The sequence below is a fragment of the Gracilinanus agilis genome, chromosome 6, assembly GCF_016433145.1.
Source record: "Gracilinanus agilis isolate LMUSP501 chromosome 6, AgileGrace, whole genome shotgun sequence".
In the NCBI taxonomy this organism is placed as follows: Eukaryota; Metazoa; Chordata; class Mammalia; order Didelphimorphia; family Didelphidae; genus Gracilinanus; species Gracilinanus agilis.
The window spans coordinates 285102990-285117333 of NC_058135.1; the positions used below are offsets into that span (position 1 = coordinate 285102990).

General features: G+C 54.9%; 1 protein-coding gene across 1 annotated transcript in view; it reads right to left on the reverse strand.

The window, feature by feature from the left end:
- Positions 1-212: 212 nt before the first annotated feature.
- The window catches only part of RAB3IL1 (RAB3A interacting protein like 1), a 16613-nt gene continuing 2481 nt past the window's right edge, over positions 213-14344 (reverse strand). The window contains exons 4-11 of the mRNA XM_044682012.1: positions 11852-11929; positions 10816-11043; positions 8898-9026; positions 8669-8781; positions 7436-7459; positions 5482-5581; positions 4953-5019; positions 213-2654 (exon numbers count right to left, since the gene is read on the reverse strand). Of these exons, the coding sequence (XP_044537947.1) occupies positions 2572-2654; positions 4953-5019; positions 5482-5581; positions 7436-7459; positions 8669-8781; positions 8898-9026; positions 10816-11043; positions 11852-11929 (822 nt within the window). The 3' untranslated portion in view covers positions 213-2571. The remainder of the gene's footprint in view (positions 2655-4952; positions 5020-5481; positions 5582-7435; positions 7460-8668; positions 8782-8897; positions 9027-10815; positions 11044-11851; positions 11930-14344) is intronic.

Consider the following 14344-nt stretch of genomic DNA (forward strand, 5'->3'; position numbering starts at 1 on the left):
TTTGAACCCAGGACTCTGTTTAGAGGCCAATGTTTTTCCTTCTGCATCTTCCACACTGTGATTCCTAAGCTAACCTAGCCCCCTATCTTGTGCCAGAGGGGCCTGGAAGATTCTTTGGGCTCTGTTTCAATCCCCAGCCCAATCCTTCATCAAAGAGATGAAATGGATAGTTTCTTCTTTGATTCTCAGAAGTCTACAAGAAACTCATAGGCTTTACCAATAAATCCTTCCTTTATTAAATAGAGATTCTGTTACATTTCATTAAAAAAAAGAAAGAAAAAACAGAGTGAGCAAGCAGGTCTGCGTCCAGAAAGGCCCCAGACCATGAGGGCCAGGTGTGGAGAGGGAGTTCCCCCCCTTGGGGGTGGTCCTTCAGAGGACCACTAGACTAGAGCCAATCCCCCTCTTCATGGCCTCACAAGATGACTCCCCCATCCTAATGCCTACCCCCTACTACCCAGGTCCATCCCCCAACAGGGAGGGTAGAATCTCCCACCCACAGACTGGTGGGGCATGGGACAAGCATTTTTGTATATGCCTAACCTGCCCACTTCCCATGCCCACTTTCCATAGCTGAGGAAGCACTCCTTATGCCAGAAAAAAAAAAAAGCTCTCAAGCTCCCCAGATACTGGGAGAAAGGGGGAAGGCACTACAGAGGCAGGAAGTGGGCTCCCTCCTCCCACCCGCCTCCTCCTGGGTTGGCAGGGCCCCCTGAATAGACTGATAGAGGCAGGTGGGAAACCTCTGAGCTCAGGCTATAATGTGGGCACAATTGCCTTTAGGGGCCCGGGGTGGGGTGGAAATTACAGGAAAAGGAGATACTGACTCTGGGAGATTATACAGGAAACTCATCAGAACAGGTGGCCACCCTGCGTCCTGGCTGAAGGTGGTGGGAAGGGGGAGGGTTTGGACTCGGGAGGCCGAGGGTGCCAAGCACTCTACCCGCGCCGAGGGGGTGGGCCCAGCTGGAAGCAGGTCCCTGGAGCATTCATATACTAACAAACCTTTTAGGAGAGGTTCAGTCCAACAACTTGGCAAGTGGCAGTGACCCTGGGGGCTCCTGTTGGGGGGCTGTTCCAAGCCACTACCAACCCTCCCTCTCCTGGCCCCAGAGCATGAGACTATTTCCCAACAGCTGATCTCAACTCAATCCCCAAAGGGTTCCAGGCCCCTTTGAAGCTTCTCAAGAGAAGTGTCCTATTTAAAGGTAAAACATAAGGTCAGCTTATGGGAAAAGTCTCCTCCCTTCCCGCCCCGACTCTGGCCCCCACACACAGCCTGGCTTGGCTTTTCTTTGGCCGAGAAGCCTGCCCAGTGATGTGTCTAATTCCCAGCTTGGAATGATTGCCATTCAGGAAGAGGCAGAGACAGGGAGGGCATTCCAACTTAGGACCTATCCCAGGAGCCAGGAAAGAGTAGCTTTCTTGGGGGTGGAGGGTGGTATTCACCCTTGACTGGCAAGTCTTTCTGGCTGAGATCTGGGCTGCCCCCCAAAGCCCCAGGAAGGTGTGACAGAGAAGCCAGCAACACGCTAATGGGGGGAGGACACACAAAGACATTCTCCTTTCTTCAAGGGAGAATCACCCCCATCACTGCTGGAAACACCACTCATGCCAGGGGCTGTTTGACTTCTGCCTGAGGTTTCTGCATGCTGCCCCCTTGCCCAGGACCAAACCTGGGGAGAAGCTCAAGGCCAGCCCTGGCCCAAGGAATGCTGGGTGCAGCCAAGGGAATGATGGCCTGGAGGTGAACCTGGAGCAAGACCCATCCTTCCGTCCCTCCACCTTCCCAGGCTGGGCTCCCAGACCCCTGGGGAAACGTTTGGAGAAGTTTCCCCAAAGGACAAATAAAGTGTGGGGGTTACCAGGGCCAGGAAGGTTCTAAACCAGGGCTGCAATGACAGGGCCCTGCTTCCCACTGGCCAGTAGACGAGGATGCTCCTTGTGGGCACTGTCAGGCCTGGTCAAAGCGTTACGGCAGGAGGGTGGCGGGCAACTAGCAGGGGCCTTGACGTCTGCTTTGGAGAGGGGACGGGGATGGGGATGGGGTAGGGCAGGCCAGAAGGCCTTGGCTATTTTCCTGAGCTCAAACACAAGACTATGACTTTTTCCTTTGGGGGGGGGGGGCAAGTGGAGGTGGCCTGTGGGGCCAGACACCTCTTCTGGCTGGAAGACTAGAGACGCCCCCCCACCCAGGATCTCCCCGTGGACCACGAAAGTCTCCAGATTTGTTCTTGATGGTCAGATTTGTTTTTTTCTTCTTTTGGAAAATTCACTGCACCAGTTGGCAGAAGCAGCAGAGGGCCCGGTACCGGCTCCACTCAGAGCCCAGGCCTTGGAGCCCTAGCTCCAACCCAAAGGATTCTGCTCCCCCTCTGCCCCCCACCCTGCTGCAGGGTTTTCTCCAGGGTCTCCTGGCTGGTGGCAGCCCCCCGTGGTAGAACCATCAGAGGACGGAGACCCATCCATCATGTCCTTCTACCTCAATCCGAGCAGCCCCCAGTCCAGCTGCCCTCCTCCACAACTGTGTGTCCGTCTGGTTTCCTGGGTCCGTGGCCCCCAACCTTGGCATTAAACCTCATTCGGGTAGAAGCCCAGCTTGGCGAGAGACATCTCCTTCCGGAGCCTCATGATCTCCCAGAAGATCAGTTCCACTAGAAGGCAGAGAGAAGGGACCGAGTCAGCCTGTGACTAGGAGATCTCAAAGCACTCCCACCTCTGTTCCCTTCAGAAAAACCCTCCTCCCAAGATGCCCAGAACAGCTCGGAGTAACAGCTCAAAGGCTTCTAAAGTGCTACCTACTAACCTATCAGAGACCTGTGAGGGGGAACAAGGAGCTTGTCCTATCCCCATTGTACAGAGGGGGAGACTGAGGCTCAGAGAAGGGGGAAGTGATTAAAAAACTAGAAACCACGAGGGTCATTCAAGCAGCATCTCCAGGGATACGGCTCAGAGCAACATGGGCTTCGGGGCTGGGATTGGGTTCAGAAGGCACCCCCACACTCCCTCCTCCCTCTTATCAATGGCCCAGAGAGAGTAAGACCCAGGTCAAGTCAGGACAACCGAATAAGCCCTGGCTCTGGAGTCAGAGGACTCGGGTTCCATTCTTGCCTTTGGGGTGAACAGTCTGTAAACTAACTCCCTGAGCCTCACTTTCTCTTCTGTAAAATGAAGGGGTTGGGGAGGGGGCAGCAAGATGGCACACTAGATAGAATGCCAGGCCTGGAGTTGGGACGTTCTGGGTTCAAATCTGACCTCAGATACTTCCTGTGTGCCCCTAGGCAAGTCACTTGCCTAGCCCTTACCCTTCCTTTCTTAGAGTTGTTTCTAGGACAGAAAGTGAGGTGCTTTTGTCTTTTTATGGAAAGAGTTGGACTAGATGTTCACATCTAGAGAGAGGATTCCATTGGAAGGAGGATTTGAACCCAGGATCTCCCCGTCTCCAGGCCTGGCTTATTCCCATTTTTTAAATCCAGGTTGTTTTCTTCACAGAGAGCAGCCCCCAAAGGACCCCCCTTCCTTCTCCAGGGCAGGTGGGTATCTTCTCCATCACTTCTGCTCTCGAGAAGTCTTCCTGGGGGCATCGTGAAAGGGAGGGACGAGGGACGGGCCCTGACCTGACGCAGCCCACTTCGTCACCCTTTGCTTCTAGGTTCTCACCCTCCCTGGAGACAGGAAACCAGGGAGGGAAGCCTTTGGCTGGGAGCTGGAGTCCTCAGCACCAGGCCAGCGCCGGTGCCCAGGGAGGCCAGAGCCTGACCTGCGAGGTCACTGAGGGCTGACCCGCCCTTGTGGTTTGGTCACTGGAACCCGAGCCGCCTTCCTCCCTGCCTTCACACAGGAAGCACTTAGTGTGTGTTGAACTGAGGGAGAAAGGCAGCGCCAAGGAGATTGTCTATTTTATAGGTGAGCAAACTGAGGCTCTGCGCTGTACTTAATGGCGTGGAGCATCGCTGGTGAATAGAAAGACCACCCCGAATCAGGAGCCAACCTGGCTCGTCATTCTCCAGATAGGTGAGTCACTGAGGTGGGCTAGAGGAGTGCAGGGAAAAGAACCATGGGCTACCTGTGTGACCCTGGATAAGTCATTTCTTCTCTGAGGATGCGAAGCACTTTCCAGGCAGAATCTCACTGGAGAGATCATTTCAATTACATCTAAGGTCTTTTCCAGTATCAAAATGAATCCCTCTCCAGGCTTCAGTTTCCTCATTTGTAAAATAAAAGGACTGTGGGGGCAGCTAAATGGCTCAGTGATAGAGCAGGGCCTGGAGATGGGAGGTCCTGGGTTCAGATCTGACCTCAAACACTTCCTAGCTGGGTGACCCTGGACAAGTCACTTAACCCCCATTTCCTGGCTCTTACTGCTCTTATGTCTTGGAACCAATAACAATATTGGTTCTAAGATGGAAGGCAAAGGGTTAATAGATGGATGTATGGATAGACAGACAGACAGACAGACAGACAGACAGATAGATAGAGGGAGGGAGAGGGAGAGGGAGAGAGAGAGAGAGAGAGAGAGAGAGAGACAGACAGAGACAGAGACAGAGACAGAGACAGAGACAGAGACAGACAGAGACAGAGACGGAGAGAGAGAAGGAGAGAGAGAGATGGACGGATGGAGGATGGATGGACAGATAGACAGATGGGCAGACGGATAGATATTTAGATATTTAGATAGAGATGGACAGACGGAGATTGGATGGGTAAACAGACAGGTAGGTAGATGGACAGGCTGGACTCGGGGCCCTTCTGGACCCGGTGCTCTCTGGCTCTAAGCGGGATCCTGGCCCCGAGGCTGCTGCCCGGCTCCAGGGCTGGGAAGGTGAGGGAGGGAAGGTGGAGGCATTGCCTGGACCCCAGGGCCGGGGCGCGCGTGCTGGGCCTGCTGTGCGCGCGCCGGCCGCCAGGGGGCGGGGCATCCCGTCTCCCCGCCCACCAGCCCCGGCTCTTACCGTCCTGCCGCACCAGGCCCTGCTGGATGTAGCGGATGTAGGTGAAGAAGTTGCAGACGGCGGTGATCTGTGGGGGGACGGGAGGCTCCATGGGGAAATGCCCTCCACGCCCAGCATGGCATTAGAGGGGCCTCCCCGGGCCTCCCGGGCTCCGAGTCTGCCGCCGGGGGTCCCGCGGCCTTTGTTTTGAGCAGTGAGGCGGGGTGGCTGCAGCCCGTCCGGGCACCCCGGGGCCTTCCTTCTGGGCAGGGCCGCCATCTTCAGACAGGCCCAGGCCGCTCCGTCCCCCTGGCCAGACCCTCCCCGGGAGCCCCCCAAGGCGGCGTTTGCTGCCAAGCCTGACCGTGTCCCCAGACAAGGGCCTCTCGGGGCCTCAACGTCCTCGTCTGGGCAAGGGGTCGGACTAAATGGTGCCACTGGGGGGGCTTCGGGGATGCGGGGGAGGGGGGGGGGGTCTGTTCCAAGGTCCCTCCCGGCGCCGCCCCCCGGTTCCAGGCCCGCCCCCTCGCCCGGGGGCCAGAGGACTTACCCGGGCCCTGCAGGACGGCGAGATGTAGTAGTAGTTCTCCGACTCTCCCAGCCTGATGCGGTGCCGGCACGTCCGAGCCAGGCCGCTGAGAGCGCACTTCCTGGGGACACAAGGCAGACGGCAGTGGTCAGGAAGGGCAGTGGTCAGGGAGGGCAGGGGTTCGGGCGGTGGCGGCTCTGGCTGGTCCAGCCCCCAGCGAGGGCCTCGCTAGCACACAGGGCAGGGGAGGGAGACGCGGGCCCTGCTCCAGGCCTCTGACCCTCTCCACCAGCGCTCCATAGGGCACCCCGGGAAGTACCCAGGCCGCATCCCTGCCTCCAGCCCTGAGAAGGCTCCCCCCCGCCCCCCAGCCTCCTCTGAGCCTCTGGAGGCTCTCCTCTGCCTCGGCCCAGCCCACCTGGAGGCTGGATGACAGAGTGTGGCAGTACATGTGCAACTTGACTACAAAATACTGTTATAGGATAGATGCAGGGGCGGCTGGGTGGCCCAATGGCTAGAGCACGGGGCCTGGTGCTGGGAAGACTCCTGTTCTTGGGGAGCCCCGCTTCTTTCTCTCAAGCTAGAAGATCCCTGGGAGAGCTTTGATCCAAAGAACCTCCGACCTGTCCAGCCTCCTGCTCCCAGGGGCACCCCCATCCTGGCGCAGGTACCCCACGGGCTTCGCTGGCTGCCACCCAAGCCCCCTGAGCTCAAGCAATCCACCCGCTTCGGCCTTCCCTGCAGCAGGGCATCCAGGCACGTCCCGCCGCCTCCTCAGCTTCCCTCGTGGAGTCAGGGAGGCCTTCGGGTGCCCGCCCCCCCCTTCAAAAACCAAAAATCTCCCAGGAACCGTCCTAACGGCCTCCTCCTCCAGGGCAGGCCCCCGGAGCGTGCCCAGAAAAGGGCCTAAACTGGAGGGGGGCGAATCCCTTTCCCATGAGACCAACCAGCCTCTTGGCAGCCAGTCCAGCACTCGGTTCTACAAGTCCGGAAGGGGCACAACCCCGGATCCGAGGCATTCTGCTTGGGGAGGCTTTCTCCCAAGAAGCCGTTTGGAGGGTTGGAACACTGGCCTGAAGAGTCAGGAAGATGGGTTCAAACCCTGCTTCTGACACTTATTGGCCGTATATCCCCAGACAAACCCCTTCCACTCTCTGGGCCTCGGTTTCCCCACCTGTAAGAGGAGGGATTTGGACTAGATGGCCTTTGAGGTCCCTTCTGGCTTGAATGAATGATCTTATGAAGGTTCTCTGCCCACCCCCAGTCAGTCTCTCACACACACACACCCTCCTCTTAGTCCCAAACATAAAATTGGTGTTTTCCTGATTCTTAAAAAAAAAGCAAGTCTCTTTGAGGATCATTTTGCAGAAGGGACACTCTTAGAAGAGCCTCCGAACTCAGGTTCGAATCCCTCCCTCCAAGATTTAGCTCCTGGGTCAGCTCCCACACGGGCTCCTGCCGCTGCCCACGCTCCCCCTACCCCAAATTATTGTGTTTATTTCTATTTGGTACAGATTTATCTGGGTATGCCATGCGTGAGGCGCCATATTGCCCCGACTGCTCCTCACACCAGGAATGTGCTCCTTTCCTCCCATGTCCCCCAATCCCTCGTTTCCATCTAGCCTGACCCCCCAGATCGCCTCCTGCCCATCCTTCCTGCTTCCACGGGGCCCTTTGTCCATCTGCTGGCCAAGCGACAAACATGTGCTGGGTCTCCGGCTCTCTCTGGCCCCTGCGCCAGCGGCCTGGGATGTGGGGGGTTTAATAAAGGTCTGTTAGTTTTACGTCTGGGAAAGTGGCCTCTCGCCACCGTCTCCCCGGGGCCTGGCACAAAGAATTCATTTCAACAGTTTAGTCGGTGCTTGTGGGGCGAAGGGACGCACGCCAGGCCAGAGGTTCACTCAGAGTCCCTAGCAAAGCCCGGGTTAGTAAGGTGTTGGGGGGGTTTGGTTCTGGACTGCTCAGTGTCACTTACGTCATGATCTGGGCCCGGAAGCCACTGCGGGAGAGAGAGAAAGGACATGGAGTCAGGGCAGGGCAGAGGCTGGGCGGAGAGGCTCTAGGAAGGTGGCAGAGGCTGGAAGCCAGCAAGATGGCTAACGTGTGGCCCAGCCTCGGGCAGCTGGGATCTGGGCCTCCCGGATGAGGCAGAATGACCTTAGACAAGTCCCTTCCCTCTTTGGGCCTCAGGGGTGCCTATCTGTATGAGGGTGTGGGGCCCAATGATGTCCCAACTCCCTCCGGGCTCTAAACGGAGCAGCCTACGCACTCCAAGGCCCCTCTCATTTCTGGTTTTCTGTGGGTGACACAGTCCCTGCTCCCGGACGCAGCAGCTGTTGAGAAATGGGAAATTCCTGGACGGCTCTCCTGTTTTCATGAAAACAGGAAGGTCTATGTTTCCGAGAGCCATTGGCTCAAAGCTTCCGAGAAGGGTATTTCTCAGAGCAGAAACCCTAAACGTGTGCACGCCCAGCACATCATATCCCCCAACATCCTGAAAAAGCTCAGCTCAAAGAGGCAGCCTAGGGAGGGAGGAAGAACAGTGGCTTTGAAGTCACAAGACCTGGGTTCAAATGCTGACCACCTGAGTGACCTTAGGTCAATCACACCACTTCTCTTGGCTCTCACCACGTTCCTCATTTTGGCAACAAAGAGGCAGAACCGGGTGGCCTCTGAGCTCCCTATTAGGATCCTTTGGCCTCTCCGGGTCTCAGTTTCTCCCTTTGCAGAATGAGGGGGCTGGACCAGAAGCCTCAAAGGCTTCTCCTAGATTCATGACAGCTTTCTGGATTCTCTCTAAGGACCCTTCCAGCTCTAACTCCTGTGGCCCCTGGGAGAAGAGAATCCAGACAGATGGGAGAAGAGAATGCGGACAGATGGGAGTGGAGTTGGGTCTTCTGGGATCCGGGACAGGACCAGATTTCTCCTCAGCTCCCAGCGGTTTCTGGGATGATGAGACCCCATAAATGGCCTGGCTTGGCTGCAAGCTCCCTTGGCTGGCCCCCGCTGGTGCTCCTACCCCGGGGCCCTACGCAGGGACCAAGGAGGCAGCGACGGAGAGAAGGACGGCTCAGGGGAGAAGAGAATGTCCTTCTCAGGCCAGGGAAGCTGCCGGAAGCGAATCAGAAGGGTAGCCGACACGGATAGGATGGGATGGGGAGGGAGAGGAAGCGGCACCCGCTTGGGGGCTACTGGGGGATCCCCTTACTTTGGTCCACCACACTCGATTGCAGACACCTTCACCACAGGGAGCGCCTGAGAGGCCACGGGTTCGATGGTCAGAGTGTTCTCCTCCACAGCCGCCCGAACCAGTTCTGAAAGCTGCCACAAAGCCCAGGACAGGCTCTCAGTGAGAGCGGTGGGGAGGGAGAGAGAGAGTTCCCCTCCTCCCCCTTGGTTACCCCAAGGGTGCTGCTCCCCCCTTCCCCTACCCTCACCTCTTGTTTGGTGAAGTTTAAGCAAGGACCCACGTCCTCTCGGTAAATCCTCTCCAGGAAGGGGCAGGTCTTATCCAGGGTGGGGGCCTCCTTCCAGGCCTGGAACTCGGCAAACAGGATGGTGTCCACCTGAAAGGGGCCCAGGTGGGCAGAGGTGAGAGAGAGGCCCAGAGGACATTGGTCAGGGCTTCTCTGGCCAGGGCCATGCAAGGGACTCATCTGGAGCAAGAGAAACAGCCCAACTGGGGTTCAAGCAAGACTGGAGGTAGGGAGACATTCCACAGCCCCCCCCAACATGCTGGCAGCTCCATCCTTGAGAATGAGGGCTAAGCCCTGGAGGAGTCCCACATTCCATCTCCCACAACTGGTCAAGGGTCGCCAAAGTCTGTGGAGATGTTCTAGCCAACATTCCCAGGAAGATTCTTGGGATCACATTAATGCCGTGTGTCTCCCTGCCTTTATCACAGACTTTAAACCCATTTCAAGCCCTCAGCTCTGGGCTGGAGTACACCTCGTGCCTCTTCTGGTCATTAGAACTCACAAGCGAGAGAAATAATCCCAAAGGTCAGAAGCAAAACAAAGAAAAAGTCCAACCACTTGGGATCCTCTCACCTGCGGAGCCACGAGGGAGCCGAGGACCCATGGAGGCAAGTTGGGGCTTATTCTAGGTCAGGGTCAAAGCTGGGGGAGAAATCTGACCCTTTGACTTCCAGATGGGCTGCCTAGGAGGCTCCCCTCCAACTGCCACCCCAAGGAAGTAGCCAGAGAGGATGCCCTCAATGTGCCAGGGGGAAGAGAGAGGGGGGCACTGCTCACCCCAGATGGTGGGGGCACAAAGAAGGAGGTGGTTAAGCCCCAAGTAGGACTGGCTGAAAAAGAGGTGTTCCTGAGAAGCCCGCCCTCCCGAAGGCTGTTACCTGCCAAGAAGAGGAAGAGGAGGAGGAAGAGGAGGAAGAGGAGAAGGAAGGAGACTCCGGGGCCAGGGTCTGCCAGCCAGGCTCATAAGTGATGTGGATGGCTTTCCCAGGGACGATACAGAGGAGTAAGGAGAGAAGGGTGGGCACCTCGGGCTAGCCAGGAGCACAAAGAGAAAGAAGAGAGGGACAGGAAAAGGCAGGGACAGACAGAGAACAATGCAGATTAGTGTCCAGCTCCCTGCCCTCCACCATCACGGTTTACCTTGGGAACCAGGGCATTTTCAAATGTGTCCATCCCACCGCCCACCCCTCCCTGGGGAATACCACCTACTTCTGCAGAGAGGCAGCCTGGAATGCCACAGCTGGAAGGGAAATGATCCAGCCCAATGCCTTGGCACACACAGCGACCCTGCTTGAGCTGCCCACAGGGAGCTGGCACTAGAAGCCAAGACCCCAGACTCCCAAACTCTGGGTCCCCCACCCAAGGGAAGCCAGCCCAAGGTCCTGGAAAGAACCCTGGAGTTGAGGGGGAGGTCTAGACACTGACGTGTAGCTTCCCAGCTCTGTGTCCCCAGGCAAAGAGCTTAGCTTTAGTGTCTTCACCCGGAGATTGGAGAGATGACTCAGCCCCCAGCCAGACTGGCCTGCCTGACGCCCCCAGCTGCTCATGCTCTCTTCCCTCCTCAAACCAGCTTGTCTCTGCTTCTCTGGGGGCAGGCTGTGTCCCTACGACAGAACGTGAGCTCCCCGAAGACAGGGGCAATTTCATTTCTAGCCTCATGTCCCTCTACAGGACTTTGCATACACTCGGTGTTTAATAAGTGTACTGAATCCATCTTCTGAATTGGTAATAAGTGCATTGGGCTGGACCGCCCGTCTACCCTTCAAGGACCCATTGAGAAGGGTCCAAAGCCCAGGCAGGGAGCTCGAGAGCTCCAGAGAGCCAGACCCAGGCTGATGCGTGGAATCTAACCTCCACGGCCCCCCCCCTTGACCCCCACCTCTTTGCACTCGTGGCCGATGGGCTCAAAGGAGATGCTGTGGCCGGTGGCCGGGCAGACAGCTGGGCAGAGGGGGCTGCTGGTACTCTTGTTGCGAGCGTGTCCCTTCCGTAAGACAGCCTTGGATGGGCTCAGGAGCTGGGGGTGTAACTCGCGATTGGGCGAAGATGGGGTGGAAGTGATCACCAGGGCCTTCAGGGCTGTCACCTCTGCTTGCAGCATGTCGATCTGGCCGAAGGAAGGGCAAGGGTCAGTGGCCACGTCTGCCTGCACCCCAGCCCACAGCCCCAAGACAGAAAGCATGGGGCATCCTTGGCCCGAGTTAGAAGGTGCCAACGAGGCCATCTTGCCCAGTTATCTGGTTTTAGAGATGAGGTAATTGAGGTCTGGGGAGGTTAAGAAGAGAGACTGGGGAAGGCAAAGGGGTGAAGAGGATTTCCCGTCACCCCCTGCCATCGTAAAATCACAGAATTTTAAGAGACAGAGAGAGATGAGCAGCCAGCTGAGTCTAGGCCATACCTGAATGAACCAGAAGTCCATTACCTCATGCTCAACAAGGGGGAATCGGTGTAAAGACCCTCAGTTAGGGAGAACATCACCAGCCGCACAGTCCACCTTTTGGACAACTATTAGGACCTCAAGCCTAAACTGGCATCTTGGCCATTTCCCCCATGGCTTCTAGGGGATCTCTCTGGGACAAGCAGGCCAACTGTCCTCTCCAACCCTGGCCCCCCAGCCCCAGTCTTCTCTTCTTCAGTCTAGACATCAGTGGTGCCTTCACCTGCTCTTCACAGAGGGGACAAAAGGCCACTCAGCACCAGCGTAGAGTGCCAGTCCTGGGAGAGGGAGCCAGAGGAACCTTTAAAGATCATCTCGTCCCATCAGCTCATTTGACAAATAAGGAAACTGAGGTCCAAAGGACAAGAAGTGGCTTTCTCCAGCTCCCAGTCCCATTCGAGCACGGGGGGACCTGCTGAATGGATGCAGTTAGGACAGACGTTCCTGAGGGTCAAGAAAGGAAAGCAGAATGTCTCACCTTCCCTCGAGCCTCCATCAGCTGCTTCTCTGATGCCGCCTGCTTTGTGTTGGCTTCCCTCACCATCTTGTGTGCTTCCTGTGAAGGGAAGGACATCCCAGTGGTCACCCAGGGACCCTCCACCATTCCCTCTGTGACCCTACACACCCCGGGCTCGGGGCTACCTCAGCCCCTGTGGAAAGCAACGTCCCCATTGCTGGAAGTCACAACAACTGAGAGCAGGGTGGAACCTTAGTGGCGATTTAGTCCAACAACCCTGCCCTGGCCCCACATCATACAGAGGAGGACCCCAAGGCTTGGAGAGGTGGTTTAACCCAAGTACTTGAAGTCACATAGCCATTAAGCAGCTGAGCTAAATTTGAACCCAGGGCCTCTGACCATCTGACCTCTCCATCATATGATAGCCTCACAGAGTCTAGGGTTGTAAGGGCCCTCTGAAGTCATCCAGTTCAACTCCTAGCAGAAGTAAGAATCCCCTCTACAACACACTCATCAATGTCATCCAGCTTTGACTTGAAGCCCTCCTGGGATGGGGAACTCACTAGCTCCCAAAGCAATTCCATTCCCTATTCAGGAAAGCTCTAATTGATAGCTTTTCCTTTGTTGAGCCTAAATCCTAGGGCCAAGCTCTGGGGCAAATCTATTTCTCCTTCCGTAGGACAGTCCTTCAAATTCTTGCAGATCTCTAGGTAGTCACCCGGGAGCCTCCCTTCTCCTAGATAAACACCCCAACTAATCCACCCAAGACATGATCTCCAGGCCCTTCACCATATCCTGGTTGTCCTTCTCTGGACACTCTTCATTATCCTTCCTGGAAAAAAAATTGGATATTCTAAGTGCACTGAGGCCAGGACTCAGTACAGAGGCCTGGCCTGTGGCCTCCCTGATTCTGGACACTAGGACACTCAGAGCAGCAGCTCAAGGTCCAATCTAGAGTGGTTTGGATTTCCACAAAAGCTGTAGATTCACACTGAGCTTGTTAAAACACTGAGAGCTTTCATAGTCAAGGCTCTCCCCCATCTTTTATGTGTGGAGTTGATTTTTTGAACCCAAGTGTAAATTTTTACATTATCTATTAAAATCACCTTTTGAGTCAACATTCTAGCCTACTGAGATATTTTGGATGACCCACTGGCTCTCCTTCACTCAGCTCCAAGTCATCTGCAAATCTGATGAGCAGCATGCCTTCTCTCCTCTACATTATCGATCAAAAGAATATTAAATTACACTGGGCCAAAGATAGATTCCTGGCACACTCCAGTAGAAAGGAGGGAAAAAGAAGGAAAGAAGCATTTATATAGTGCCTTCTATGTGCCAGGCACTCTTAAGCACTTTTTACCAAATGTTATCTTGTTCTATCCTCACTGAAACTCTACAAAAGTGCTCTTAATATACCCATTTCGCAACAGAGAAAAAAAGACTTGCCTAGGGTCATAGAGCTAGTAAAATCTGAGACTGGATTTTCTTGATTCTAGGCCCAGTACTCTACCCACTACACCACTAGCTGCTTCTAAATAGAAGCAATAGAAACCTCCTTCCTAGCTGACACTGAGTCATTAATGACTATTGTTTGGGAAAAGGCACTCGATCAGTTCCCAATCCATCTAGTTCTACTATTCTCTAGTCCACATCTTTCTCTCTGTCCGCATGGTAATCATGGGAACATGCCATCTTTCCAAATGTTTTGCTGCAATACAGACCGATCTCTTCAGCATTCCCTTGCTCTAGGGTAGTAATCCTGTCAAACTTTCAGCTATAATCTATTCTTATTGAAGCAACAACACTGGTCCTTCATGATCACTGCTTCCATTTCTAGAGAGTCACTAGCCATCACTTTCACACCACGTTTTAGAATTTCACCAGGGATCCAAGTTGAGCAGATGGGACTGGAATTGTAAATTGTCAACGTCTCTCTCGGCCCTTTATTGGAAATGGAGCCCTTCCCAGGCCTGGGACTCTCATTCCCTGTGACCTGTAGGCAGAGATCTCTGATTCTGGAGACTCGCCAATTCTATCCAACAAGACTTGAATGTCACATCAGAGCCTGAATTCTTCAGGGTTCTCTCTCAACATTTCCCTGCTTGAACTTGGTTTTCCCTTCCTATTCACTATTTTGTTTTGTTCTTTCTAGTTCAAAGATCATTCTCTCCTTGGCAGAGAAAACAGAACACAACTAAGAGGGACAGCCTAGGTGGTGCATCAGATGGAACTCTGGGCCTTCCACCAGGAAGACTCATCTTCCTGAGTTCAAAGTTCTGGCCTCAGACTCTTCTTAGCTAGGTGGTCCTGGGCAAGGCACAACCCCAACAGCCTAAGCCCATCCTGCTTTTCTGTCTTGGAATGAATATTTAGTATTGATCCTAAGACAAACAGAAAGAAAGAAAAGAAGGAAGGAAGAAAGAAAGGAAGGAAGAAAGGAAGAAAGAAAGAAAGAAAGAAAGAAAGAAAGAAAGAAAGAAAGAAAGAAAGAAAGAAAGAAAGAAAGAAAGAAAG